The 26,080-nt window shown below is 31.4% G+C and overlaps 5 protein-coding genes across 8 annotated transcripts; 3 read left to right on the top strand and 2 right to left on the bottom strand.

Moving 5' to 3' along the window:
- Positions 1–42: 42 nt before the first annotated feature.
- Positions 43–3,322, bottom strand: LOC8284430 (glycine-rich RNA-binding protein 2, mitochondrial). The gene is made up of 5 exons (XM_015716560.3): positions 3,167–3,322; positions 2,412–2,556; positions 2,235–2,303; positions 1,936–2,042; positions 43–745 (listed from the first exon to the last, which is right to left on the bottom strand). The coding sequence occupies exons 2-5, from the start codon at positions 2,545–2,547 to the stop codon at positions 212–214; spliced, it is 846 nt and encodes a 281-aa protein (XP_015572046.1). The 5' UTR covers positions 2,548–2,556; positions 3,167–3,322; the 3' UTR covers positions 43–211.
- A 1,357-nt stretch (positions 3,323–4,679) lies between these two features.
- LOC8284429 (presenilin-like protein At2g29900) lies at positions 4,680–7,045 on the top strand. 4 transcript variants are annotated; one of them, XR_007215662.1, is made up of 3 exons: positions 4,680–6,047; positions 6,526–6,712; positions 6,822–7,045. XR_007215662.1 is itself a non-coding variant. In XM_015716463.3 (3 exons), the coding sequence occupies exons 1-3, from the start codon at positions 4,853–4,855 to the stop codon at positions 6,624–6,626; spliced, it is 936 nt and encodes a 311-aa protein (XP_015571949.2). In that variant the 5' UTR covers positions 4,681–4,852; the 3' UTR covers positions 6,627–7,045. The 4 variants fall into 4 exon arrangements, 3 of the variants coding, with proteins under 3 accessions (XP_048229410.1, XP_015571949.2, XP_048229411.1); XM_015716463.3 differs by having other exon boundaries at positions 4,681–5,069; positions 5,430–6,047; positions 6,526–7,045; XM_048373453.1 differs by having other exon boundaries at positions 6,526–7,045.
- Positions 7,046–14,798: 7,753 nt separating this feature from the next.
- Positions 14,799–17,998, bottom strand: LOC8284428 (exocyst complex component EXO70E2). Its single transcript, XM_015716461.3, has one exon. It carries the CDS (start codon positions 16,868–16,870, stop codon positions 14,963–14,965), a length of 1,908 nt encoding a protein of 635 aa, XP_015571947.2. The 5' UTR covers positions 16,871–17,998; the 3' UTR covers positions 14,799–14,962.
- A 305-nt stretch (positions 17,999–18,303) lies between these two features.
- LOC8284427 lies at positions 18,304–21,080 on the top strand. Its single transcript, XM_048373358.1, has 3 exons — positions 18,304–18,753; positions 19,593–20,486; positions 20,647–21,080. Exons 2-3 carry the CDS (start codon positions 19,615–19,617, stop codon positions 20,837–20,839), a joined length of 1,065 nt encoding a protein of 354 aa, XP_048229315.1. The 5' UTR covers positions 18,304–18,753; positions 19,593–19,614; the 3' UTR covers positions 20,840–21,080.
- Positions 21,081–21,840: 760 nt separating this feature from the next.
- Positions 21,841–25,552, top strand: LOC8284426 (replication protein A 70 kDa DNA-binding subunit B). The gene is made up of 12 exons (XM_002514605.4): positions 21,841–22,151; positions 22,597–22,743; positions 22,851–23,063; positions 23,167–23,344; positions 23,424–23,694; positions 23,787–23,889; positions 23,973–24,097; positions 24,183–24,261; positions 24,338–24,482; positions 24,694–24,854; positions 24,955–25,075; positions 25,163–25,552. Exons 1-12 carry the CDS (start codon positions 22,024–22,026, stop codon positions 25,358–25,360), a joined length of 1,869 nt encoding a protein of 622 aa, XP_002514651.1. The 5' UTR covers positions 21,841–22,023; the 3' UTR covers positions 25,361–25,552.
- Positions 25,553–26,080: the final 528 nt, after the last annotated feature.

Below are 26,080 nucleotides of genomic sequence, written 5' to 3'. Positions count from 1 at the left end.
CAGCTCAGAATCTGTTATCAGAGACGACAATAAAAGAGCATCTACAACTAAGAAATTATTTCCAACGGTACCCTTTGTTTCTCATAAAATAACAGACTGAAAGTTTATCTCATACCACTAATACGATAAATGATGCAAACCGTTCAGAAGCAGAAAAGATGGGATAATAAAAACGCAGTTTACTGAAAACATAGAACCGAAGCACATAGTATCACGCCCTTTTGGCAAAGTCACCAGTAGAATCGTCATCCCTATCGTGATCAAAACCTTCAGGAGAGGCATCCAAGCTGTTGCCTTCACGGTCACCAAATCCATCATTGGCACCAAAGTTACCATCAGCACCACCAGCAGCACCATAACTCCCACCACCAAATTCATTTGTGTTTCCACTAGCAGGGTTAACACCACCACTAGCATCGTTCCATGTATCACTGCCATAAGTTCCAGTACTAGCACTGCCAAAACTGTTTCCGCTGGCATAGCCAACATCATCACCACCACCACTAGTGTTACTGTCTCCGTAATTCCCACCAGTACCACCATAGTTACCTCCATAGGCTCCACCACCAGCGCCATAGCCTCCACCAGAGCTGTAGCCTCCTCCGCCTGCGCCATAGCCTCCTCCACCTGCGCCATAGCCTCCTCCACCTGCGCCATAGCCTCCGCCACCGTAACCACCACCGCCAAAGCTAGTACGGGGTCTATCATTTGCATAATTCACCCTTACACGACGACCATGAAGATCCTGGATATTAGCATGATTCAAAAACAAAAATCCTAGGTGTCAAGACAGAAACTCCAGGCAGTTAGGATCTAACAAAATAGAAAGTTAGGTCTACCATTTGCATAATTCACCCTTACAAGATAATGATGAAGATTTGCAAGCATAACTTTTGAAAACAGAGAGTGCGAGAGAGACAGATAAAATCAAGGTATCAAAACAGAACCTCCATGTAGTTGAACACTAAAAATGAAGTGAGGGCAAACATGTAACACTGACACAATTTTAACACTTGTACAATAGCATCCTGGATGGATGATAATGAAATAATTCACATTTTGGTAAACTTATTTTCATATGAAAACTACAATCCAGTTACAGAAATCATAAGCACATACAAATTTAAAATGAGCGACCACTGATGAAGTTCTACGAAAGCAAATACTAATGGACTTAGCTAAAATGGCTGGCATCTAATGAACCGTCAAAATCAACAAGTTTCCTTCCATCAATTGTTTACAAATTTCCATGCTTGAAAATCTTATTATTTACCAGGACCGCTATCACTATGATAGTGTTGGCAAAGGCAACAGTACTAAATATGACTGAAAATAGCAGCTACTAGCAGAAATGGAGTACAGATTTTTCCAAACGGTGAAATGTAATCGGCAAATAATTTGAAAACAAGAAAATCTTGATTCAGAAATACAAACTAGTTCATATAGAAACAGTCCTCGATAACTTCAAAGTCTTATCTGGTATACAGTCCTATCTACTCCATTAAAGAACACTAGATCAGAATTTCCCTCAATTGGTAGCATGTCACTAAATCCAAGGAGGAGAAGGAGAGAGGTATTGACCACAGAGATCAACAACTTGAATAGAGAGCGGGCACCAAGCCCAGCAAGGAAGAAACATATTTGAAGTTTGTAAGAGTGTAACATCTTTTATTGCAACTTATGTGAATGAGGTGTTCCCTTTAAGATATCTACTTAGAGGTTCGGAGCTATATTTAGAAAACTAAAAACCATTGCTACTCTCAGTCTCCTTTCTCAACAGGGAGGAAAAAAACAGGTCCTAGGAAGTAAATATAACTCGATATACATCTTCTCATAATCCTGAATCTCACTTCTCCACTCTCGATTTCCACCCACAACAGTATGCACAAACACAGGAGAGAGAGAGAGAGAGAGAGAGAGAGAGAGAGAGATTACCTGTCCATCCAAGGCCTGGATGGCACTAGAGGCCTCCTCACTGGAGGTGTAAGTAACAAAAGCAAACCCTCTAGATCTACCAGTTTCACGATCGATGATAACTCTTGCTGTAACAAAGATCAAGTCAATTGGCAATCTTTAACCAAACTCGTAAGTCTATAGAGCAAAAGAGGAACTCATGCAAGTAAATTAGCTGGCAACTGCATCCACCCACAATTGTCCACACCACACTCGCATGAGCATGCACACATTATTACAAAACCTGTGAATCCTTTGATATTGTTAACCCAATTTCATACCTTCAATGACTTCACCATATTTACCGAAAGCTTCTCTCAGACTCGTGTCATCTGTCTGATAAGAAATACCTGCAAAAGCAAATTTGATAAATATCATCACAAAGCTATGAATAGCAGGTCAAAGATGGGACGTGGAATACAAACATACACACAAAAAGACCAATAGAAAGGTTGCACCTCCAACAAAAACTTTAGAAGAGGACATGAAGCGTATTGCTTGAAACATGGAAGGCCTGGATGCAGAAAGTTCATTACTGATCTGCTTGGTAGCTGTCTGCCTTAATAAATTCCCAACTTTACTTAGGAAAGCCATTGCAACAACCTGAAAAAACAAAATAATGCCTCCAGTCAAAGAAAATATTGCAAGATAAGAAGAATTAACAAAAATTTACAATATCAAATTCTCCATATATTACCCCCATTTTTTTCTTTTTCATTTTTCCAATATGTATAACATAACAGTTAGACCTAGCGAGCTACCGGCTACTCAGTTCATAAAAAGGAAAAAACTGACAAAGCAACAATGACAAATAGATATGAAAGCATAACTTAATGATTGGCCAAAAAGAAAGAAAAAAAAAAGAGCAAATACACAATCTAGAAAAGAAAAATTCTTGGTATATGATAGTGAAGGCTCTATTTGGTTCCAGGTAAATTTGGAAAATGAAGGAAATGTAAGAACATAAATTATTTCGTTTCTCATGTCGGCATCCGAAGCAAACCAAACAACCCTAAATTTCATGAATCACAAAACAGATATTCTCTTCAGAAAACAGAGTTCACAAAACGCAAAGGAAAAGACATCAAATGATCAAGTTAAAGATATTTGATGATCGATCAAACCCTAGAATAAAAATGGAAACGAAAACCAACATAGAACAAAACAAAACAAAATAAACAAACAAAAAGCAGATAATAGGATTAAGATAAACCTTTAAAATTGATCCTCTTCTCTCTCTGTCTTTCAAGCTCTGTATACAGTAACTAAAACCCTATTTTTCGAAATGGGGTTTATGTAGGTGAAAGTGAAGAAGGTTATAAGAAGAAGAGAATGATATATGAGCCGTTGGATATGTAATGTCTTTGGCCGCTAGATTAGATTATTTGACGGTGAGACTGCAGATTTTTGTAGTGCTAATAGGGTTTTGCGCGTGTCACTTTGTGACTGGACTGTGTTCGGGTGTTCTGTAACTGACGGGTGAGTTGCTCTGAAGTTTTCCTATTTAATTGAGAGAAAAGATCTTGATGGTATTGAATGACTGTATTGCCCTGACGATTATTAATTTGTAAATCAGAACAGCGCTGAAAATTTGTAATCTGCAAAAGAAAAGATTTAATTTTTTATTTATTATAATTTATATGATACAAGTAAGTGGAAATTTTTTAATGTTCATAATGATTTATATTTAATCTAAATTTTACTTTTTTTTTTAATTGTTTCAAATTCGTTCAATATATTTCAAATTCGAATTGATCTTAATCTATTATATTCCGGTTAATTTTTTTTTTAATTTTAAAATAAAATATTTAATTACTTAAAAAAATATAATTAGATATATATAATATCTCTTACATCTATTTAAAAAAATAAGAAGGAATAATTTTTATCAATTCTTATATTAAAAATTGTTATAGATAGAAAATAAGTGATTGAATTGCCAAGTAAATTGACATCATCTACATTTTTTGGACAATAATAAAGTCCATATTTCTTTAAAAAGGAAAAATAAAAAAGTTTCTTACTAATAAAGATAGTATAAAGAATAATTTTAATTATATAAATAAAGAGTAACATGAATAAAACCACTAAACATACAACTTACAAAAGTTGAGCTGATAAAGTAATTAAATAAAAAACCCTAAATTTAAATATAAATTTAAAACATTGTATAATTTTAAAATTTAATTTGATTTTAATATATATTTTTAATTATGACATTTATAAATTTCTTTGTTGTATATGTACATAATTTGTTTATGATATGTTTTCAAATAAAAATAAAATTTAAATTTTCTTACTAAAAAAATATTAATAATAAATAATAACAATAAATTCTATTGTGAATATTTAATTTAAAAAATAATACAAAAGAAGTTTCAAACAAGCTTATTATATATTATATATTTATATCAATAAATAAACTTTGAACTTAAAATTAATAAAAATATTATTGTATAGTGTAGTTATTTCTAAGAGATATACTTTTTAATTTTATTTTATAATTTACAGTATAATTACTTTTTATTATTTTCTAATTATTTTTTATTGTTTTATTTAAAAATGATTATAATAAAATTATATAATTTTCTTAAAAAATTATATTTTAATATTTTAATACAGTAAAAATTAAAAAGACAAAAGATTTGATAAATTTGATTAAAAAGATAAAGAAAATGGATATTTTCGATATTTTTCCGTAAATAAAATTAACCGTGAACAGCTCTGCTCGACTATCCAGTAAAATGAAGAAGCCCGCACCAGAAGGTCAAAAAACCAAAATCCTCCAATAAAATTCTACAATTTTAACCATTCAAAAAATGCCAATCAACAATCAAACTGATAAAAACACAGACACTCCCAAAAATCCCAAAAACTAATCAAAAAATTGGAAACCGAAATGGCCCAAAATCAAAGACCCAGAAGCATAATTGATTCACTTGGAGAAGAAATAATCAGAATTATAACACCAGTTTCAATCTGCATGTTAATTGTGGTGGTTCTGGTTTCAATCCTTAATGAGACGGACAATTCTTCGACATCAACTACAATTAACACTATAGCTACAATAGCATACACTGAAACGAGCTCAGATTCTTTATGGGATAAACTCAAAGGTGCCCTTTTGAACTCACTTGTGTTTGTGGCTGTTGTCACTGTTGTTACTTTTGTTCTGGTGCTTCTTTTTTATTTTAGATGCACTCAGTTCTTGAGATTCTATATGGGCTTTTCTTCTTTTATTGTTTTAGGATTTATGGGTGGTGAAATTGCCTTGTTCTTGATTAAAGATTTTAGCTTTCCTATTGATTGTTTTAGTTTTTTGTTGATTTTGTTTAATTTTGCTGTTGTGGGTGTATTGGCTGTGTTTATGTCAAAAATGGCTATATTTGTAACACAGGCTTATTTAGTTGTTATTGGGGTTTTAGTTGCTTATTGGTTTACTCTTTTGCCTGAATGGACTACTTGGGCATTGTTAGTTGCCATGGCATTGTATGACCTTGCTGCTGTTTTACTGCCTGTTGGTCCATTAAGGCTCTTGGTTGAGCTTGCAATATCTAGGGATGAAGATATCCCTGCATTGGTTTACGAGGCTCGGCCTGTCGCTGGTCATGATTCAGGCTCAACAAATGGTGTGGCTCAAAGGAGGGTATGGAGAGGTAGGAGGAATGTAGGAGATGGTTCTGAGGAGAATTTAGATTCAAACTTGAGTAGTGGTACAGTCAGTTCAGTTGATAGTGGCCATCACACCACAAGATTGCTTAGAGCTGAAGAGGGGCAAGTTTCGGAAACGGAAGCTGAGCTATCTGCACCATTAATTGATCGTAGGAGCACACATCAGTTGCATGTGCAGGGAGATGCTGCATCAAGCGAAAATTTGCTGCTAGAGGGTATTGGCTTGGGGTCAACTGGAGCTATCAAGCTGGGATTGGGAGACTTTATCTTCTACAGTGTATTAGTTGGAAGAGCAGCAATGTACGACTTTATGACTGTATATGCATGCTATCTTGCTATTATAGCTGGTCTGGGCATTACATTGCTGCTATTGGCATTTTATCAGAAAGCTTTGCCAGCTCTTCCAGTGTCAATTGCACTAGGTGTGTTGTTTTATTTCTTGACACGGTTGTTGCTTGAAGCCTTCATTGTACAATGTTCTTTGAATCTTGTTATGTTTTAGCATATAATGAGTTAATCTAGTTTAATGACTTGGCACAAAGGACACAGCATTTGAAATCTATCATTATTGTTGTAACTTGTCATTTCTATTCCTTTGCCAAATAACTGCATATTTTAAATTAATTAATGTGAGAGCTTGTGTAAAATGTTGTCATGAAGATGCAATCGACTTGCATATGCTATTTCTTAAGTCTATATACTCATCAACTGAAGTAACTTTGGCTGTAAGTATTAAATTGTGACCTGGAGATGGCATCATAGGTAATTGCTAACGGATGCTTGTATAATATATGATAATTGGAATTTGGAGGACTTCAAATTTCAGAACAAACTATACTGAAACGCTGAGATGCTTAAAACTGTATGATAAAACTGCTATAATGTGTCTACTAATTTTAGGGACTCTGACTTCTCAAAAGAGTTTTGGAAGCCAAAGGTGTCGAGTGTCTAACTACGAGAGCCATTTTCGTATTGCAAAATTTGGTGAAGGCAAGACATAACCGATTCCAAGGGGACCCGGAAGCCGCTCTTACAATTCTCTTCCAGCTTTAGCTTCTCATCAGTTTAACACAAGCTTCATTTGGTGGTACATAAGCTATATGTACTGCATTTAACAGCATGTTAAGTTCTTACTGATTATTGTGCATTTGTTTAGCATTGGCATGCTGAAATGGTTTTGCTTCGGGTTTGTTCAGGCCGGTAGTTTCTTGCTCCAGCAACACCTGTTTACCTTCTGTTTCTGCCTTTTATATATACGGGGCCGAGACATGGTTTTCTTTTAGCAAATGGATAGAGCCTTGACTTCACGGCTCTATTCTTCCAGCAAATTTATGGTATTAGAATGCTTTAAGTTGTCCTGACGTTCAATTTTGCTGCAGAAAAACTTTAATGTGGTACGACTCTTAAGGTGTTTCTTAGATGTTGTATTTTGGTCGGAAGTTCTTACCTATAACATGGTTCATGATTATGATAGACCATCATCCCATGCGAATATGAGTTTTTCACCATTTGAATTTAGTGCGGATCAACAATATATATGAGATTTTTTATCTTGTGGGGGAATGAATGTGGTCTTTTTCTTCTTTTTCTTTTCTTGATTTTGACTCATTGATGCATGTATTAAGCTAATAAAAGTCTTGCTAATAAATGCAGTCATTTCTTAAATGATAATAAAAAGGCAGTCTTTATCAAATGAGCAATTGATGTTAAGAGTAGGTAATGACATATAAATCAGTTTTATTTTTCATCTAAATTAAAGTGACACAAAATTATATTATAGAGAATGTTCAGATCAAACAAAATAAAATCAAGATTAATATATTTATTCCAACTCAAGCAAGGGTAATTTGATATTAGACCTGATCAGGTAGGGTATTAAAATCAGCAACATCACCCTGTTGATTTTGTCAACCTTAAAATAAAAATAAATAAAGAAACACATTATGCTCTCCCTCAGTTAGCCATCAAAATCTACATTATTGCCAAATTGTCATATAAAAATGGATTGAGTGGGAAATAAATGAATGGCTAAATTGTTTATATATATATATTTGTTAATAAACTATACCCATATTAATTAGGAATGAGCATATGATAAATCAGAGTGTGATTAGGACTATATAAGTATATAATGTATATATACACACACTTCAATTGTTCAATTAGAATTTACAAAAACTTCAAATGCTATATGAAATATAGATGAGTGCTTCCAGGAGCTAATATTTTATTATATTTATATTCAAAATTTCATATTAGAAAATATAATATTTATGAGAAAAGTCTTGCATATTTTAAGAATGTCTCTATGTATGCACTAAATCAATAAATAATAAATAGATATGTATTAATTTTAAATAATAAAATATATATCAATCATTTAATATCAAAGTATAAAGTATTTATATATATTTATATTTACAAACCTGTATCGATTAATCAGTTTAACATTTTAATACCTGATTTAACCTAATAGACACCTGAATTTTCTCTTTTTAATATCTAAACATCTTTTAACTTTCAATTTAATCAAATATGTACAGATATTTAAATATTTTTGTATAATACAAATGGACATATTAAACGAAGACATATATCAAAAGATATCAAAATATCGTAAAAAGCAAATTCGAGCATTTGTTAAGTTAAATTAAAAATTAGAGTGTTAAACTTACTAGATGATCAAAGTTTTAAAGGACATAAACATATATTTAGTTAAATATTATATAAATTTATTGGTTAATAAAATATTAAAAAGAATTACATGTAAAATAATGACCAGTAGATACTATAAAATTGAAAAATCATGCATTACTCTTTTATTAAGGAAACAACCGGCAAAAGAATGCATCCACCAACCACTCAATTTCAAATTCAAATGAAAACTCTTCAACCAGATTTAATTTATTTAAGAGGACATGTGGCCTGTGTTTTGGTCAATTTCTACAATAAAGACATTGGAAGTTGACCTTCTTCCTGAATTTTTAGGTACTATTAACCATGTACCCTTAAATTATAAAGTCATTAACCAGGAATTTAATTATAGTCCCGTATACTTATATAGTCACTTCACTTTACTCTATATATATATTTCAAAAAAAAAAAGATCTACTTTTAAATTTTTAATCAAATATCAATTAAGTCTTTAAACTTTAAGTTTGAACAATTAAGCTCTTAAACTATATAATACGGAACAATTCGATCCATTTGTGCAACTCTAAAATTGCTAGTTTTAACTTTTTTAGCAAAAGGTACGGATAATCTTTTAAAATTTTAAATAAATATCAATTAAACTCTTAGACTTTAAATAAATAATACGGAACAATTAAACCCATTTATGTAACTATGTTACTATTACGGATAATTATTTTTATTGACAATGACCCACATAAAATGACAAGCAATAGCATAAAGACACCTAAATTATCAAATTTATTTTTTATAATTCTAATAAATAATACAAAATAACAAAATAATATAAAATTAAAATAATTATTTCACTAAAAGAAAGATAAAACCTAGGTGTGAAAAATTAAAGGGTTTTAATTTTTTCTTCTATTGAAATAATAATCTTTTAGTTTAAGGGCTTAATTGTTCCACGTTATGACTTAAGAGCTTAATTGAGATTTGGTCAAAAAGTTAGGGGTTATTTGTACCTTTTGCTAAAATAGTTAACATCAAAAGTAATCGAGTTGCATATAAAAACTTAATTGTTCCGTATTATTCAACTTAAAATTTAAAGATTTAATTGAGATTCGATCAAAAATTTAATAAATTATCCGTACTTTTCACCTAAAAAAACTTATTTAAAAATTTTAAAAATTAAATTAGCCGTAAAGGTATGGCTAGTAAATAGCCAAATTAAACTGTAGGTTTGAGGACTAAATTAAATCTTATTCTTTCAATACTATATTGAATCTAATATATTTGATAACTAAGTCAATAAAAATTACTGATTAGACATATATAATATAATACTATGAGTTTGTAAGGTTTAGCCCACACACATACATTTAAAATTATTTAAAAACTTTAGAAACAATAATTTGTTTCATAAATATATAAAAATAAAAACATAAAAATCAAGGATAATTTAAGTATATATTAAGGACATAAAAGTGAAATAAATAATCTCTGATTTGTTAATGATAATTTAAAGATATATAAAAAGTGTAAAAGTCTCTCTATTAGAAAAATATTTAAAAAATTAATTAATTAACCTCTTAAGTAGAAATTTTAAATTAACTATTTTTACTTACCATAATAATAATGTTAGCTATTTTTACTTACCATATATCTAATATAAATCGTACTGGGTAGATATCTGTAGAATAAATAGTAAAATATTTTTTCAAAAGTTTCACCACAGCTGTATACTTAAGATTTAAACTCAATATTTTCATTGAGCTAAAAAAATATCACCATCTCATTTATGCCATCTTTAATGAAAATAAAAAAAATATTTATATTTTCACACATACACATATATACCTCATGAGTGCGTACAAACATTCATACATGGCAACATTTTATGATATTGCAGACAAAGCAAACAAAGAATTACTTCATAAACTTTTTTTTTTTTGAAATGAATAATTTTTAAAGGGTTTTTAAATTTTTAATAACTTTTACAGAGTTCATAATTTTATAAATAACTTTATAGACTTTACTTAAAAATACTTTTATAACACTGATAGACTTTTATTGATTTTCAGAGACTATTATCTATTATTTTTTTTTTTATTTTCTTTTCCGCGTTTACTTTAAATATTATTTCACATAATATTATATGCTGTTTCATATACAAGTAACAGATTTTATTTTATTGTTGTGTTAAATTTATATTATTTTTAAATTATCTACCTTATAACATGAATACTATTTTTTTGTCAAGAGAATAATTAAAGAAAAAGAAATTATCATATTACAATTTATCTTAAATTAAACTACCAAATTTATGTCATACTCGTTATATTTTGTTTATTACTTATTTGATAAATATTTAAACTAACAATAATCACTCTTACTAATTATTTGATAAATATCTATACCGACAATTACGTTTAACAACAGAAAGATTTATCTAAATAATCTTTATAATAAAATCTAAAAGTTTATATGCGATGGAGTTGTTTGCTCAAAACAATTCACTAAATGCTTTATTTAAAATTTATATTTTTTTGAGGCTCTTTTAAAATTAAATTATTTTTTTTATATATATGAGTAAAAAAAATAAATTATTAGTAAATAATTTTTAACTTATGAGTTTCATCCAATTTCTTATATTTCTTAAGATAGAGAATATAGTGTAGAGAAATAAAAATGACCATGCAAGATAATTTTATTTTTTAAAAAAGATGAGTTTTCAAAAAAAAAAGTCTATTGAAATCTTGAAGAAAAATGAAAGAGAAATTTTGAAATTTTTTATTCATAAAAATGCATAAAAAGTCATTAAAAGTATATAAAAGTTTATGTCTATAAAAATCAATAACTTTTTGAATACTAGCTTATTTTTGAAGACTTTACAAAAGTTGTAATTGAATACTTCTAATTTCTATAAACTTTTTAAGAAATTTTAAAAGTTCATATTGAATATCCAATGACTTATACATAGATTCCCAAAATTACTATTAAATACACTCCGATTTTTAAACTCCATCAAGATTTTTAAAAATCTTAATTAAATACACCCTTCTTAATAAACTGACTTATTAGGTAGAAATTTTAAATTAACTATTTTTACTTGCTATAATAATAATGTTAGCTAGAAATTTTAAATTAATTATTTGGACTTACTGTAATTTTTTATTTTTAGTATACATATATATAATACAAAGCATGCTGAGTAGGACTATGACATGTGATAAAATATTTTTTAAATTTTTTATTACTATTATATATTTAAGATTTAAACTCGAAACTTTAATTAAACCTGTACCCTCAATGGTGAAGAAGCAAAACGTTTTCGCATATCACCATCTCATTTATGCCATCTTTAATGAAAATAAAAAAAATATTTATATTTTCACACATACACATATATACCTCATGAGTGCGTACAAACATTCATACATGGCAACATTTTATGATATTGCAGACAAAGCAAACAAAGAATTACTTCATAGACTTTTTTTTTTTTTGAAATGAATAATTTTTAAAGGGTTTTTAAATTTTTAATAACTTTTACAGAGTTCATAATTTTATAAATAACTTTATAGACTTTACTTAAAAATACTTTTATAACACTGATAGACTTTTATTGATTTTCAGAGACTATTATCTATTATTTTTTTTTTTTATTTTCTTTTCCGCGTTTACTTTAAATATTATTTCACATAATATTATATGCTGTTTCATATACAAGTAACAGATTTTATTTTATTGTTGTGTTAAATTTATATTATTTTTAAATTATCTACCTTATAACATGAATACTATTTTTTTGTCAAGAGAATAATTAAAGAAAAAGAAATTATCATATTACAATTTATCTTAAATTAAACTACCAAATTTATGTCATACTCGTTATATTTTGTTTATTACTTATTTGATAAATATTTAAACTAACAATAATCACTCTTACTAATTATTTGATAAATATCTATACCGACAATTACGTTTAACAACAGAAAGATTTATCTAAATAATCTTTATAATAAAATCTAAAAGTTTATATGCGATGGAGTTGTTTGCTCAAAACAATTCACTAAATGCTTTATTTAAAATTTATATTTTTTTGAGGCTCTTTTAAAATTAAATTATTTTTTTTATATATATGAGTAAAAAAAATAAATTATTAGTAAATAATTTTTAACTTATGAGTTTCATCCAATTTCTTATATTTCTTAAGATAGAGAATATAGTGTAGAGAAATAAAAATGACCATGCAAGATAATTTTATTTTTTAAAAAAAGATGAGTTTTCAAAAAAAAAAAGTCTATTGAAATCTTGAAGAAAAATGAAAGAGAAATTTTGAAATTTTTTATTCATAAAAATGCATAAAAAGTCATTAAAAGTATATAAAAGTTTATGTCTATAAAAATCAATAACTTTTTGAATACTAGCTTATTTTTGAAGACTTTACAAAAGTTGTAATTGAATACTTCTAATTTCTATAAACTTTTTAAGAAATTTTAAAAGTTCATATTGAATATCCAATGACTTATACATAGATTCCCAAAATTACTATTAAATACACTCCGATTTTTAAACTCCATCAAGATTTTTAAAAATCTTAATTAAATACACCCTTCTTAATAAACTGACTTATTAGGTAGAAATTTTAAATTAACTATTTTTACTTGCTATAATAATAATGTTAGCTAGAAATTTTAAATTAATTATTTGGACTTACTGTAATTTTTTATTTTTAGTATACATATATATAATACAAAGCATGCTGAGTAGGACTATGACATGTGATAAAATATTTTTTAAATTTTTTATTACTATTATATATTTAAGATTTAAACTCGAAACTTTAATTAAACCTGTACCCTCAATGGTGAAGAAGCAAAACGTTTTCGCATATCACCATCTCATTTATGCCATCTTTAATGAAAATAAAAAAAATATTTATATTTTCACACATACACATATATACCTCATGAGTGCGTACAAACATTCATACATGGCAACATTTTATGATATTGCAGACAAAGCAAACAAAGAATTACTTCATAGACTTTTTTTTTTTTGAAATGAATAATTTTTAAAGGGTTTTTAAATTTTTAATAACTTTTACAGAGTTCATAATTTTATAAATAACTTTATAGACTTTACTTAAAAATACTTTTATAACACTGATAGACTTTTATTGATTTTCAGAGACTATTATCTATTATTTTTTTTTATTTTCTTTTCCGTTTACTTTAAATATTATTTCACATAATATTATATGCTTTATTTCATATACAAGTAACAGATTTTATTTTATTGTTGTGTTAAATTTATATTATTTTTAAATTATCTACCTTATAACATGAATACTATTTTTTTGTCAAGAGAATAATTAAAGAAAAAGAAATTATCATATTACAATTTATCTTAAATTAAACTACCAAATTTATGTCATACTCGTTATATTTTGTTTATTACTTATTTGATAAATATTTAAACTAACAATAATCACTCTTACTAATTATTTGATAAATATCTATACCGACAATTACGTTTAACAACAGAAAGATTTATCTAAATAATCTTTATAATAAAATCTAAAAGTTTATATGCGATGGAGTTGTTTGCTCAAAACAATTCACTAAATGCTTTATTTAAAATTTATATTTTTTTGAGGCTCTTTTAAAATTAAATTATTTTTTTTATATATATGAGTAAAAAAAATAAATTATTAGTAAATAATTTTTAACTTATGAGTTTCATCCAATTTCTTATATTTCTTAAGATAGAGAATATAGTGTAGAGAAATAAAAATGACCATGCAAGATAATTTTATTTTTTAAAAAAGATGAGTTTTCAAAAAAAAAAGTCTATTGAAATCTTGAAGAAAAATGAAAGAGAAATTTTGAAATTTTTTATTCATAAAAATGCATAAAAAGTCATTAAAAGTATATAAAAGTTTATGTCTATAAAAATCAATAACTTTTTGAATACTAGCTTATTTTTGAAGACTTTACAAAAGTTGTAATTGAATACTTCTAATTTCTATAAACTTTTTAAGAAATTTTAAAAGTTCATATTGAATATCCAATGACTTATACATAGATTCCCAAAATTACTATTAAATACACTCCGATTTTTAAACTCCATCAAGATTTTTAAAAATCTTAATTAAATACACCCTTCTTAATAAACTGACTTATTAGGTAGAAATTTTAAATTAACTATTTTTACTTGCTATAATAATAATGTTAGCTAGAAATTTTAAATTAATTATTTGGACTTACTGTAATTTTTTATTTTTAGTATACATATATATAATACAAAGCATGCTGAGTAGGACTATGACATGTGATAAAATATTTTTTAAATTTTTTATTACTATTATATATTTAAGATTTAAACTCGAAACTTTAATTAAACCTGTACCCTCAATGGTGAAGAAGCAAAACGTTTTCGCACATACACATACATGCATCATGAGTGCGTACAGATATTCATACACGGCAACATTTTATGATATCGCAGACAGAGCAAACTAAGAATGTTGCATATGGAATAAAAAGGTCCAACCAATTATATGCTTCACAAATTTTGTTAACAGGCCAATGACGATGATGTTCTAAACATCTGTTACAATCACTACACAATTGGAATAACAAAGGGAATTACAAGGAAAATATATTCTGAAAACTTAAAAGCCATTAATATTATGGCTTTACCTCCTGCGTGAATTACGCAGTGATATTGGTGAACCAACAAAAAAATCCAAAAGCAGCTCCTCCAGATAATCTGCAGTGTACTTCACATGCTTGTCACTGACATTGCTGTTGTTTATGCCAAGGAAATTTCTATAGGCAAGGATTACATTCTGTGAAGTTGAGATTTGCAGATCTTCCCGAAGCCCAGGGTCCGGAATGCGCCAACCTGTCTGGCACTTGTATATCTCCTCAAAAGCATTGCTGAATTTCCTGCATCTTTCTTTGGGAGCTGTCCTTCCATCTCTAAGAATGGACAAGACTGAACTCCAAGTGGCTTTCACATAGCTCGTTGCATGTTGTTGAAATTTCGCATTGTGTTTCCTGATCCATTCGTCACCAAAGAAAAGCCTTAGTTCAGAGTCCTTCACCTTTTCGACCATGTAATGGATGTTGTTAATCAAGAAAACATGCTGCAGAGCCTCATCTGTGTATAATTTGGATTTGTCAATGAGATTGGATTGTAGAGTAGATGTAATTGACCGAAGGTGACAAGCCATTGGGCAAAAGGTGGAAGAAGAAATATCCAGCCCATCATCTATCTCAACAACAACATTTGATTTATCTGCATCTTGGTCCTTGAGAAGTAAATTCATAGTATCATGGTATTCTGGTAGGAGCCTCATGTAATTCATGACATACTTGGTAAGGTGATGAACTCCGCCTCCAGGGAAAGGGTGTACAGAAGCATTACATGAAATGGCATTCCCAAATTTTAAGAAGGTCTCTCTAGCAGAATCAGCCAGTCTACTTATAAGCTCCTGAAATTCAATTCTAACGAAAGAACCATTATTTTCTGAGAATAAAGCATCAATCTCTAGGTGAACCTCTGCCAGAACCTCGTACATGTCAAGTAGGCGGATCAGCTTCTCTAGCTTACGAGGCCCCATTGCTACAGCTTGGCCAAAATTCAGAAGGCCCAAAATTGAATCCTTAGAAATGTCAACAAAGCAATATGAATTGGCAGCAGTTGATTCCCCCAATATCTGGTCACACAACCGTTTCTCACTGGCAAGATATCCTTTGATGATGACCTTCATAGTCCATATCCATTTCTTGATCTCACTGTCCAAGCAATCCCACTCCAGCTTCAGCACATCCTCGATGCTCACTTTCTCCATTTTAAGATTAGACAAGTATTCATACAATGCTTCCCTCCGGACACCAATAAAAGTCTCACAAAACTCTTGAACATGATTGCAAGCAGACATAACACTTGCAATGGACTTGATGTCAGGAATTACATGTGGATCAACCAAATCTACAGTAAATTGAATAGATTCTCCGCAGTTCCCATCTCTCTGAGATGTTTCCTCAATTATTTCATCCTCAACAGAGGTAAATGACTCGTCATAAACCACATTCTCTGCGGGTGAACGAAACGACTCATATTGCAGCTTAAAGTATTGCTTATGTCGAATCAGAATGTGGCAGAGCTCTTCTTCAAGCCTTGACATTGCTATGTGCAGCACATGCTGAGCTCGGAAAACAATCTCCTTTGCCTTCCTATTTTCACTTACAGACAGACCTCCCACAGTTTCAATCACGGCTAGAATCTCCTTGACAGCTTGCAAATAATTGGCTGCTTCCATGGGGCCAGCGTCCCACATGTGAGATTGATTTGACATCCAATGCATCACCTTTACCTCAGCAGAATTTAGCTGTTCCTCAATCTCAGTAAACTCGCTTCCCTCGCTTTCACTTTTAACAGCCATTGAAGATAAATGGGAGTCAACCGCCTTGAGTGCACTTCTAAGATCATCACTCACGTTCTTACTTAACCGTAATGCCTCCAGAATATGCTGAGTTGCAGCAATGATGTGTTGTTCCGCTTCATAGGTTGCCGTGATAGATTGACAGTTGTGCATCACCAACAAAGGAAAAGACAGGACAAATGAATTGATATCCCACAATTAAATCTCAAGAACCTCTTAAACAGAATCCAGCAAAAGCACCTGAACTATGTCCTTGCCAAAACTAATGAATCTTTGGGCTAACTACAAAAGAAAAACCAGAAGAGAAATGGAATGCTACAAAAGGGAGAAGGATAGACTAATATTATAAACAAAAAGTGTCGTCAAATTAGGCACAATGATATGGGGAAGATTGAGGGAGAGTCAACGGTCAATTTGGCCAATTTAACATGGCAGGTAAGGATTAAGCATTACTAAGAGACAGAGACACAAAACGGAGAAGCAAAATTCTTAATGATGAGAGGAACAGTTAAAACCATGGAAATCAAGAACCTTCAAGTGAACAATATTATCACAATCGATTTATCAAAGGTTTTTAGAACTTTTGTAAACCGTCATAGTTTTCTGCTTCCTGAATCTCATTATATACTGGAAAAGAAGTTCAGAGATAAACTCAAGAACAAACTCAAAAGTACAAATATGAACTAGGAACAGAAAAATAATCAACTTTCTACAAACTATAGTTCTTAAACAGTATCTTCAAGAATCGAAGCAATTAACAAGACAGAAACAAGTCACAGATAAGATTATACCAAAAACAACAAAAGAAAAAAATCAAAATCTAGTTACAGTAATTAGAAACCATAACTAAAAGATTTTGAAGGAAAGGACCGAAATTTACTAGAGCAGCTGATGGTTCCTGATAGAAAACAGCCCAGCAAGTGATAAAATCAAATCCAAGTTAGGCAATAGGAATAAAAAACCATGAAGCTAGGAGTTTTGGACAGGCTGATTGGAAAAGAAAAGAAAATATAGCCAGGCTTCTTTTGTTTTTGTTTTTGCCAATGGTGTTCTCTCTCTGCTGAAACAATATTGGTTTTTTTTTTTTTTCTTTAAAGAAATCTGCCCTTTTGCTCTTTAAAAGTGTTGAAGACAAGTCAAGGTCGTGGCTTTGACTTTTTGACATCAAACGACAATGTTATTTCCCTTTAGCCAAATAGTACAAACATTGAATTGAATGCTTTTGCTATTGAAAGTACATCTCTATATGCACTCTTTGCTTTCCAAGAACTTAGATATGGTGACTGGTGAATTATTTTAATTTCACCTTTGGAATAGTTTTTATTTTTCTTTGATAATATCTGAAGATGAGTTTTTATAAATAAGCAATGTATCAACAGGAACTAGAGCTGAGATTGGAGAAATAAAGAATGGGAAATTTCAATTTAATGAGCTCTCTGAGCCTACTGAATGAACATTTTTTCTTCAAATCATTCCAATAATTGAGATTAACTCCAAAATCCCTGCTATTTAATTCTGAAGGTGCATTTGTTTTACAGGATTTGAAAGTTAATAAGGAGGGAAAGTGGCCTGCATGTCCAGGAAATTCCATTATGTGGCCACACAATATATATATATGTATATATATTTATATATACATTTCTGTTTGTGTGTGTTGGGATGTGCAAGGTAGACAACAAGAGTAGTTAGTTGATTTGTATAGGGATGTTATGGCGCGCAAAGCAGTTGTGTTATTTGTAGAATGAAAGAGAAACTATTGCCTGAAACCATGCCAGACCATAAAAACTCCTCTCACCCTCTCTCTCCAACCAACTCACTTCTCTGTCTCTCTTTCTCTTCCTCCTTCTCTTTCTTTCTATCTCTCTGTGAGCCCCTTTTCACTTTCTTGCTTTTCTGCTATCAGTTATCTTTCCCCATTGATCAAAACTCAAGAACAATACAAATAAATAGATAAAATAAGAGGCTGCAGAAATATTTTCCCTTCTGATTTGATACCCTTATTGGCAACTTTTTTTGGGTTGTTTTTGCTTTTCTTGGTAAGTATTCTTTTGAATCTTTTTCAATTTTTGATTGCCTGTAGATTTCATAATTTCTCTTGCATTCATCTCCATTTTCATGGTTGTCTTGTTGCATAGATTATCTCTTTTACTCCTATATCAACCTTGAGGGACGGCTTATTTCTTTTTTTTTTTTTTTTGAATTTTGATTATATACTTTGGATAAAATAAATTATAATATAGTAGGCTCAGAGAAGAATATTGATTCATTTTACATAAATAGTTTAAGACAGAACGGAATTTTCATGAGTTTTACTAGTTCTTGAGGATGATCAAAATTTTAGGTTGTTTTATCATCAGAAATCACAAAATATAGTTCAAGCTCCTGCAATTGTTGCATGTCGTGGAAAAGATGATGCAAGATATATGCACATAATACTCTGCAATCTGCTAGAAAAATTTCTTTTAGATGCCTGAGAATCCTTTGAAGGCGTAAAAGAAAAGAAAAAGGAAAAAAGAGATCTCATACTGTATAGATAGAGAGAGAAGTAGATAAGGAGGAAGAAGAGCTTTGGCATATGATTTGGTCATGCCTGCATGAACTCTGATCTTTTGGGCAGAGAGTGGACTTTATGACTTGCTTGTTGCATTTTTTATATGCTGAATCTGATTGCGCAGGAATGCATACTGGGTGTTTCTGTTATCTGAGTAAGAGAAGTGTCAAATAAAGAAATGATATGGAACTGCATGCAATTTCCTAAAATTGAAAAGTTCTATTCTTGTTTTGCATCATTTAAACACACTAAAGATTTGAGTTATCATGCATTATCAGACTTAACATTGGAGTGAAAATATCTTATATATCCTTATTGCTGCAGCATGACCTCCTTTTGAGATGTTATGGGACCTCCAGAGGCTGAAGTAAAACCAACATCTTTAGAAGAAGCAAAACAAACATTTTCTGCTATGGAATCTGGACATCAGAGTGGGACTAGGGAAGGTTTAACAATAGAAACCGCCACGAATTCTGGTGAAAAATATCATACTGCACATGGGAAAACGTTAAGCTCCTCATCCTCAGCATCTTCTAGTTCATCAGGGTCTCCTTTTGAATTGGATATTACCAATAACAGAAGACTCTGCTCGATTGAGATTGCCTCTCCTAACGACACTCGGTTAGCTTCAGAGGAGTATGGATATCCAGTTACAGGGCATGAAACGCATCCTAGCTATATATTAAGCTCAAACAGCGAGTCCCCAACACAATCTCCTCCAACACAGATGATGATGGAGCCACCAGCCGACTCAACTCCCTCCGGGTACAGGATTCCATCTTCTGTATTTGCTAGAAAATCTTCAGCTCCAACGGAGTGGAGTGTTGCTTCTAACGAGTCTTTGTTCAGTATTCATATGGGGAATATGAGTTTCCCGAGGGATCATGCGAACTGGTTCGGTAAGTCTGGAGAACTAGGCTTGTTAGGTGATCCTCCCATGTCCCCGATGGTGGATTTTTCAAACAGCCAATACATGAGTAATCAACCACCAACCAACAACCCACCCGAATCAGGACAACAAAATGTTGGAGTTCCAGTTGATGCACATTTTGGTGTAACAGAGTCAAAAGCTGCTGAAACAATGAGGGAAGTAATAAAAGAGAACGAAGCTGACCATGCTAACAAAGAAAACACTCATGCCAAGAGATCGCAGCTTTCTGCTAGCTTTCGTCGTTCCGACGTGAGCGGAGCCAGTGTCACATCATTTGCATTTCCAATGTAAGCTATGCTTCATAATTCTTCTCAACCTAAAATGTTGCTAATTAAAATCCCATGAATGTTTTGCTTGTCTTGAAGAAAACCTCTTAACTAATTACATTCCTTCAGCAAATTATATTCAAAACAGGAAATGACTGAGAATTGTTTCGTTTATATGAAGATTGACAGGTGATCATAAAGGCGACCCATCATCTCAAAAGCAACACGGATCACCACAACCGCAAACTCCTAAAGTAGCTCAGGAGCAAGAGTTGCAACAGAAATCACACCTAGAAACCACTAAGCCAGAAACCAATGCTAATAATCAGAGCAAATGGTTCTCTTGCTTTCCATGTTGCCCTTCCTGTTCTTGATCAGAAGCATTGTAATTTGATCTAATCTCTGTTGCCTTATTGACAGAAGCTGTTTGCAAGGCAGTTCTCTCTCAACATGCTAGAATAGGTATCCGTTGCAACATCAGAATATAGAGATATGATAAAACTGCTACTTTGTGTTCATTTTCAGTCAGTTTTCAGCATCAATCTCATTAAATGATTAGAGAAATAGAGTTTTAGTTGGTTACTTTTTCTGGGGATTTCAGATCTAACCTTTTAGTATTTACACACTTTGTGCTAAATCTTTATGCCAGTCTGTTCTATGGTGTTAGGTATTGCTATTATTTCTCCCCTTAATTCTTTATTATTCAGCAGTAATATGATTGCAGGTTCATTTAGAAGGAGGGTAGCCGCAGACTGTTCAATCATTCCATTGTTTCTGGAGACACAATTGAAGGTTTATGATTAATCATGTCAAAGTTAATCACATATGTACTAATCCAAGCCCATTTGCATCTGTTCTTTCTCGTTTTTTATGCATCTTTTCTTCTTTACTTCCAAAGTAAATTGCAAGGTTTATGATCTAATTTTTCTTTTAAATAATCAAAAAATAACTAAAAATAAATAAAAAATAACTATTCGGTAAATTATTTTAAAAAGTTAGAAATACTGTAAATTTAAAATTAAAAAAATAATATTTTTGAAAAAAAATATACAGTAAAAATAATATTTTTATTAATTTTAGAGTATTTTTTTGGAAAGTTCCCTTTAATCTCTTGCCTCTTACACTAAATTAAATCAATCAGCCGTTTTGCTTATGAAAAATTGCATTTTGAAGCACAAATCGAGCGAGAGGTCATAGCCCGACCCATGAAAGTAATGGGCCTGGACCTTGGAGTCTTGCACTTTAGAGTTTGTTAGTTTGACTAGAAGAGGAGGGTAGAACAGTAATTCGGAGGTAAATGAACAAAATTGGCGGCAGCAAAATTAAGGGAGCTAACAAAGTTCCCGCCAACAAAAAGGCTCCAACCTTATTCAATTTTTTACCGCGAAATGTCCCAAAAATCAAAATGCCAGCGTAAAATCAAGATCTAATCTGCCGCCCAAATCACTGAATACTAAAAGCCCTTGGAGCTCTCTCTCTAATCTCTATCTATCTTTCCAGAGGAAAAAAAATAAAATCAAAACAGCACCAAAATCCTTGAAAGAGAGAGAGAGAGAGAATGGGAAAAAGAGTGAGCCCAGATGCAATAGCAGCTTTGCTTTCGAACCCCAAGCCAGACTCAATCTCTGATATACCTGAGATTATTGTGCAGATTACCAATCTTGAACCTAAAGGCAAATCTTATGGGTACTTAAACTTACCTATCCCTCCTTATTTTTCTTGTTTATGGGATTCTTTTTTAATTTATTACTTTTAAATCGCGGGTTTTGTATCTATTAGTGTTTTGTTATCTACAGTTTTCTATTAGATCGAATCTTTTGTCTTTGGTTTTATTTACAAGTGTATATAATCTTTTGATAATGGGTTGTGTTGTTTGGAATACTTTGTTACTGGTGTGTGAGCGTGTCCTATAGTGTGTTTTTTCTTTTTCTCACTTCTCTTTTGAATTGGGTTCGTATTCAATTGAATACGATTCAGTATTTTAGGCTCTGGATCTAACTTGCTATGCTTAGTTATTGATTATTTGATACTGTTATTCGCTATCCAAAAATTAATTAGTTAATGTTCACTCGGTAACTATATTCCATAAGAACATCTCTGACATTTGTTTCTTGTAAATTCTATTTTGCAGATTTGATGCCAATGATGGAAAAAGGAAAATAAAAGCAATATTCAACTCACGTTTGTCGACTGAGATCATATCTGGGAACATTCAAAACCTGGGTCTTATCCGCATTCTTGACTATACTGTCAATGAAATTCCCAGCAAATCTGAAAAGTATGGATCTTTAAGACCCAACTCTTATTTTCTACGTTTTTTTGTTTGTTTAACTTTAGGATTTAATTGATGTCGGTTCTTTTATTTATTTGTTATTTATATTGCAGTTATCTGATCATAACAAAATGTGAGGTGGTGTCTCCTGCACTTGAAATGGAGATCAAAGATGAGGCTAAAACCGAAGAAGCAGCCATAACATTGAAGCCAAAGCAAGAAACTCAAGTTATTAAACAAGAAGTTAGTGGTGGCATTCTCTTAAAGCCAAAACAAGAAATGGTTGCAAAATCAGCTGCTCAGATAGTACACGAACAGCATAAAAAGTAAACAAAAACCTTTTTACTTAATTAAGCCTTTTTGTTTAATCTGATTCATGTCTCCTGCGTGTTATGTGAGCTTAATTTTTGGTCTATTTCTGAATTTCAGTATGGCTCCTACTGCACGGATGGCAATGACAAGAAGAGTGCACCCGCTTGTTTCCCTAAATCCTTATCAAGGAAATTGGACTATCAAGGTCCGCGTAACAAGCAAAGGGAATATGCGCACTTACAAGAACGCAAGAGGCGAAGGATGTGTTTTCAATGTTGAGTTAACAGATGAAGATGTAAGTTTCTAAAGCTTTTCTCTCTGCATGTCTTTATTTGATTTATTTAACTGAAATTTATATTAATTGCTCATTGCAGGGTACACAAATACAAGCAACAATGTTCAATGAGGCCGCAAGGAAATTTTATGACAAGTTTCAGTTAGGGAAGGTTTACTATATATCAAAAGGAAGCCTTAAAGTTGCTAACAAGCAATTCAGGACTGTCCAGAATGATTATGAAATGAACTTAAATGAGAATTCTCAAGTAGAAGAGGCCAGTGATGAAGCTGCTTTTATCCCTGAAACAAAATTCAATTTTGTCCCAATTGATCAATTGGGTCCTTATGTTAGTACAAACGAGCTTGTTGGTAAGGACTAAGAACCTTCTTCTATCAGAACGATCCTTTTGTTTTCCTTTCCTATAATTTATACTAAGAGCTTTGCCAATTTTGTCATATAGATGTTATTGGAGTCGTTCAAAGCGTTTCTCCTACAATGAGCATCCGAAGAAAGAGCAACAATGATATTGTCCCCAAGCGCGACATAACTATTGCAGATGAGACGTACGCTTTTTTTGTTTTTTCCTTGCAATGAAATTTTGTTGGTCTTGTTTGCGTTAGATTGAAGCCTTTGATGTATTACACAGAAAGAAGACAGTAGTGGTTTCGCTATGGAATGATCTTGCAACTGATGTGGGGCAAGAATTACTTGATATGGCTGATAAGTCCCCTGTAGTTGCAATCAAAGCTCTTAAAGTTGGAGATTTTCAGGGTAATCCACTATTAATTATGCCTACAGTTTTGATAATTGTGGCTTGTTTATCAATTTGTGATGGTTTATTTTTATGATTTTTCAGGTGTATCCTTGTCTACATTGGGAAGAAGCATAATACAAGTTAATCCAGATACTCCTGAATCAAAGAAGCTGAAAAGCTGGTAAAACTTTTGTCCTCGAGCAAAGTTTGTTCATACTCTCACCGTCATTAAAATTTAATAAGATTATTCTTTTCAGGTTTGATTCTGAAGGTAAAGAAACTTCCTTGGCCTCCGTCGGTGCTGGTTTAAGCCCTTCAACCAAGAGTGGAGGGGGGTCTATGTACTCTGACAGAGTATCAATTTCTCACATTACAAGCAATCCATCCTTGGGTAGTGATAAGGTATTGACATAATTAATATTGCAAAGCAAGGTGAATATGTATTGTATTCTAAATTTTTATTTACCGCTTATGATGGAGGAGACATTTGTTATTTTCTTGGCTTAAGTTGTTTTTCGGTTCGGAAATACTAATGGCTACTTGATGCTTGGAAAACACACTATTTATTTCTTTTTTATTGAACGTAAAGTTAATTAAATTTTGTCTTGTGCAGCCTGCATTCTTTAGCATTAGAGCATATATAAGTTTCATCAAGCCTGACCAGAGTATGTGGTACCGGGCATGCAAGACTTGCAATAAGAAAGTGACTGAAGCTATTGGAGGTGGATATTGGTGCGAAGGATGCCAGAAAAATGATGCTGAGTGTAGTTTAAGGTGGGAGACGAAAGGGACAATAAACATGGGCAAATTGCAATGGAAATTTGATATGTTTCATGCATTCTGATTAATCTTTTATGTCTGTTTCATTTTCTAGGTATATTATGGTGGTTAAAGTCTCTGATGCAAGTGGTGAAGGTTGGGTTTCTGCATTCAATAATGAAGGAGAGAGGATCATTGGCTGCTCCGCTGATGAGCTTGATAAACTGAAATCACAGGTATACTATGAAAAGAATTAATGCAAGTCGGATATATTAGTTTACAGAAATCTGTTTCTCACTATATTGTCACATGGGTATTTTCAGGAAGATGGGAATTCATACGAACTGAAATTGAAAGAAGCCACTTGGAGTCCTCATCTTTTCAGGGTCAGTGTAGCACAGAATGAGTATAATAATGAGAAGAGGCAAAGGATAACAGTCAGGGCTGTTGCTCCACTTGATTTTGCTGCTGAATCCAGATTTTTGCTAGAAGAAATCTCTAAGATAAAAGGTTCTCAATAGGATAGCTTTTCTGATTTGTTCTTCGAAAGGTTTTTGGGCAAAATACTCAATCCTGTGTCCAGAGATGCCAGTTTATTTATAGAAGAGGGGGTAGGTTTACCTCAGATTGTTGGTTCTCCAAACAATTGCTTGTAATATATATGATCTAGGCCTTCTAAATATAATTGATGTCCTCTTTGGCTTCAAATTCAATGCTCGTGCCCTATTTACTTACACTCTGTTGGATGCTAACAGTCTTCGATTTATATTATCGTAGGAAGCTAATTGATGACTGTTATGCAGATGGTATATATTGCTTTGATTTAAATCTGAATTGCTTTGGATCGCTTGAACCCAAATTCCGCACTCATTATTTGAACTCCATAAAAGGCCACTGGAAAGAAATTCATTATTCATGAATAATTGGAGGTGAAAGTAATTTTTTATTTGGTTAAGGAATATCACTTAAATTATTCTCTATATTTTATAACTTATTGAATGAACTCTTTCCATATATTTTGTCATATATTCACATTGGTAAGATAGAAAGGGCATTTTAAATTGGAAATTCTATCAGAATTTGGTTTTGCTTGGTCAGACCTCAGTAAATGCATTACCACTGAATAAGAAAAGAAAAAGAACACATAATATCAACTTTGAATAAGCAAACTTTGCCACAGAATGCTTAGTACAATTCATCAGGATTTGACATGTGCTTCTTTATTTGATTCCTAGAGCTAT

Source organism: Ricinus communis, chromosome 4, assembly GCF_019578655.1.
Source record: "Ricinus communis isolate WT05 ecotype wild-type chromosome 4, ASM1957865v1, whole genome shotgun sequence".
NCBI lineage: Eukaryota > Viridiplantae > Streptophyta > Magnoliopsida > Malpighiales > Euphorbiaceae > Ricinus > Ricinus communis.
Note: the sequence above shows the minus strand (reverse complement) of the source record. Positions and strands in the feature narration are given on the sequence as shown.

Excerpts from the sequence above, each read along its gene's own strand:
- LOC8284426 (XM_002514605.4), top strand. The coding sequence starts at position 22,024 with ATGGGAAAAAGAGTGAGCCCAGATGCAATAGCAGCTTTGCTTTCGAAC. Across the intron at positions 23,345-23,423 it reads TTGAGTTAACAGATGAAGAT|GGTACACAAATACAAGCAAC; the intron begins GTAAGTTTCTAA and ends TGCTCATTGCAG. Across the intron at positions 23,695-23,786 it reads TAGTACAAACGAGCTTGTTG|ATGTTATTGGAGTCGTTCAA; the intron begins GTAAGGACTAAG and ends TTTGTCATATAG.
- LOC8284427 (XM_048373358.1), top strand. The coding sequence starts at position 19,615 with ATGGGACCTCCAGAGGCTGAAGTAAAACCAACATCTTTAGAAGAAGCA. Across the intron at positions 20,487-20,646 it reads ACATCATTTGCATTTCCAAT|ATTGACAGGTGATCATAAAG; the intron begins GTAAGCTATGCT and ends GTTTATATGAAG.
- LOC8284429 (XM_048373453.1), top strand. The coding sequence starts at position 4,853 with ATGGCCCAAAATCAAAGACCCAGAAGCATAATTGATTCACTTGGAGAA. Across the intron at positions 6,048-6,525 it reads TCCAGTGTCAATTGCACTAG|GGACTCTGACTTCTCAAAAG; the intron begins GTGTGTTGTTTT and ends TACTAATTTTAG.
- LOC8284428 (XM_015716461.3), bottom strand. The coding sequence starts at position 16,870 with ATGCACAACTGTCAATCTATCACGGCAACCTATGAAGCGGAACAACAC.
- LOC8284430 (XM_015716560.3), bottom strand. The coding sequence starts at position 2,547 with ATGGCTTTCCTAAGTAAAGTTGGGAATTTATTAAGGCAGACAGCTACC. Across the intron at positions 2,043-2,234 it reads ATATGGTGAAGTCATTGAAG|CAAGAGTTATCATCGATCGT; the intron begins GTATGAAATTGG and ends TCTTTGTTACAG. Across the intron at positions 746-1,935 it reads TCCAGGCCTTGGATGGACAG|GATCTTCATGGTCGTCGTGT; the intron begins GTAATCTCTCTC and ends GCTAATATCCAG.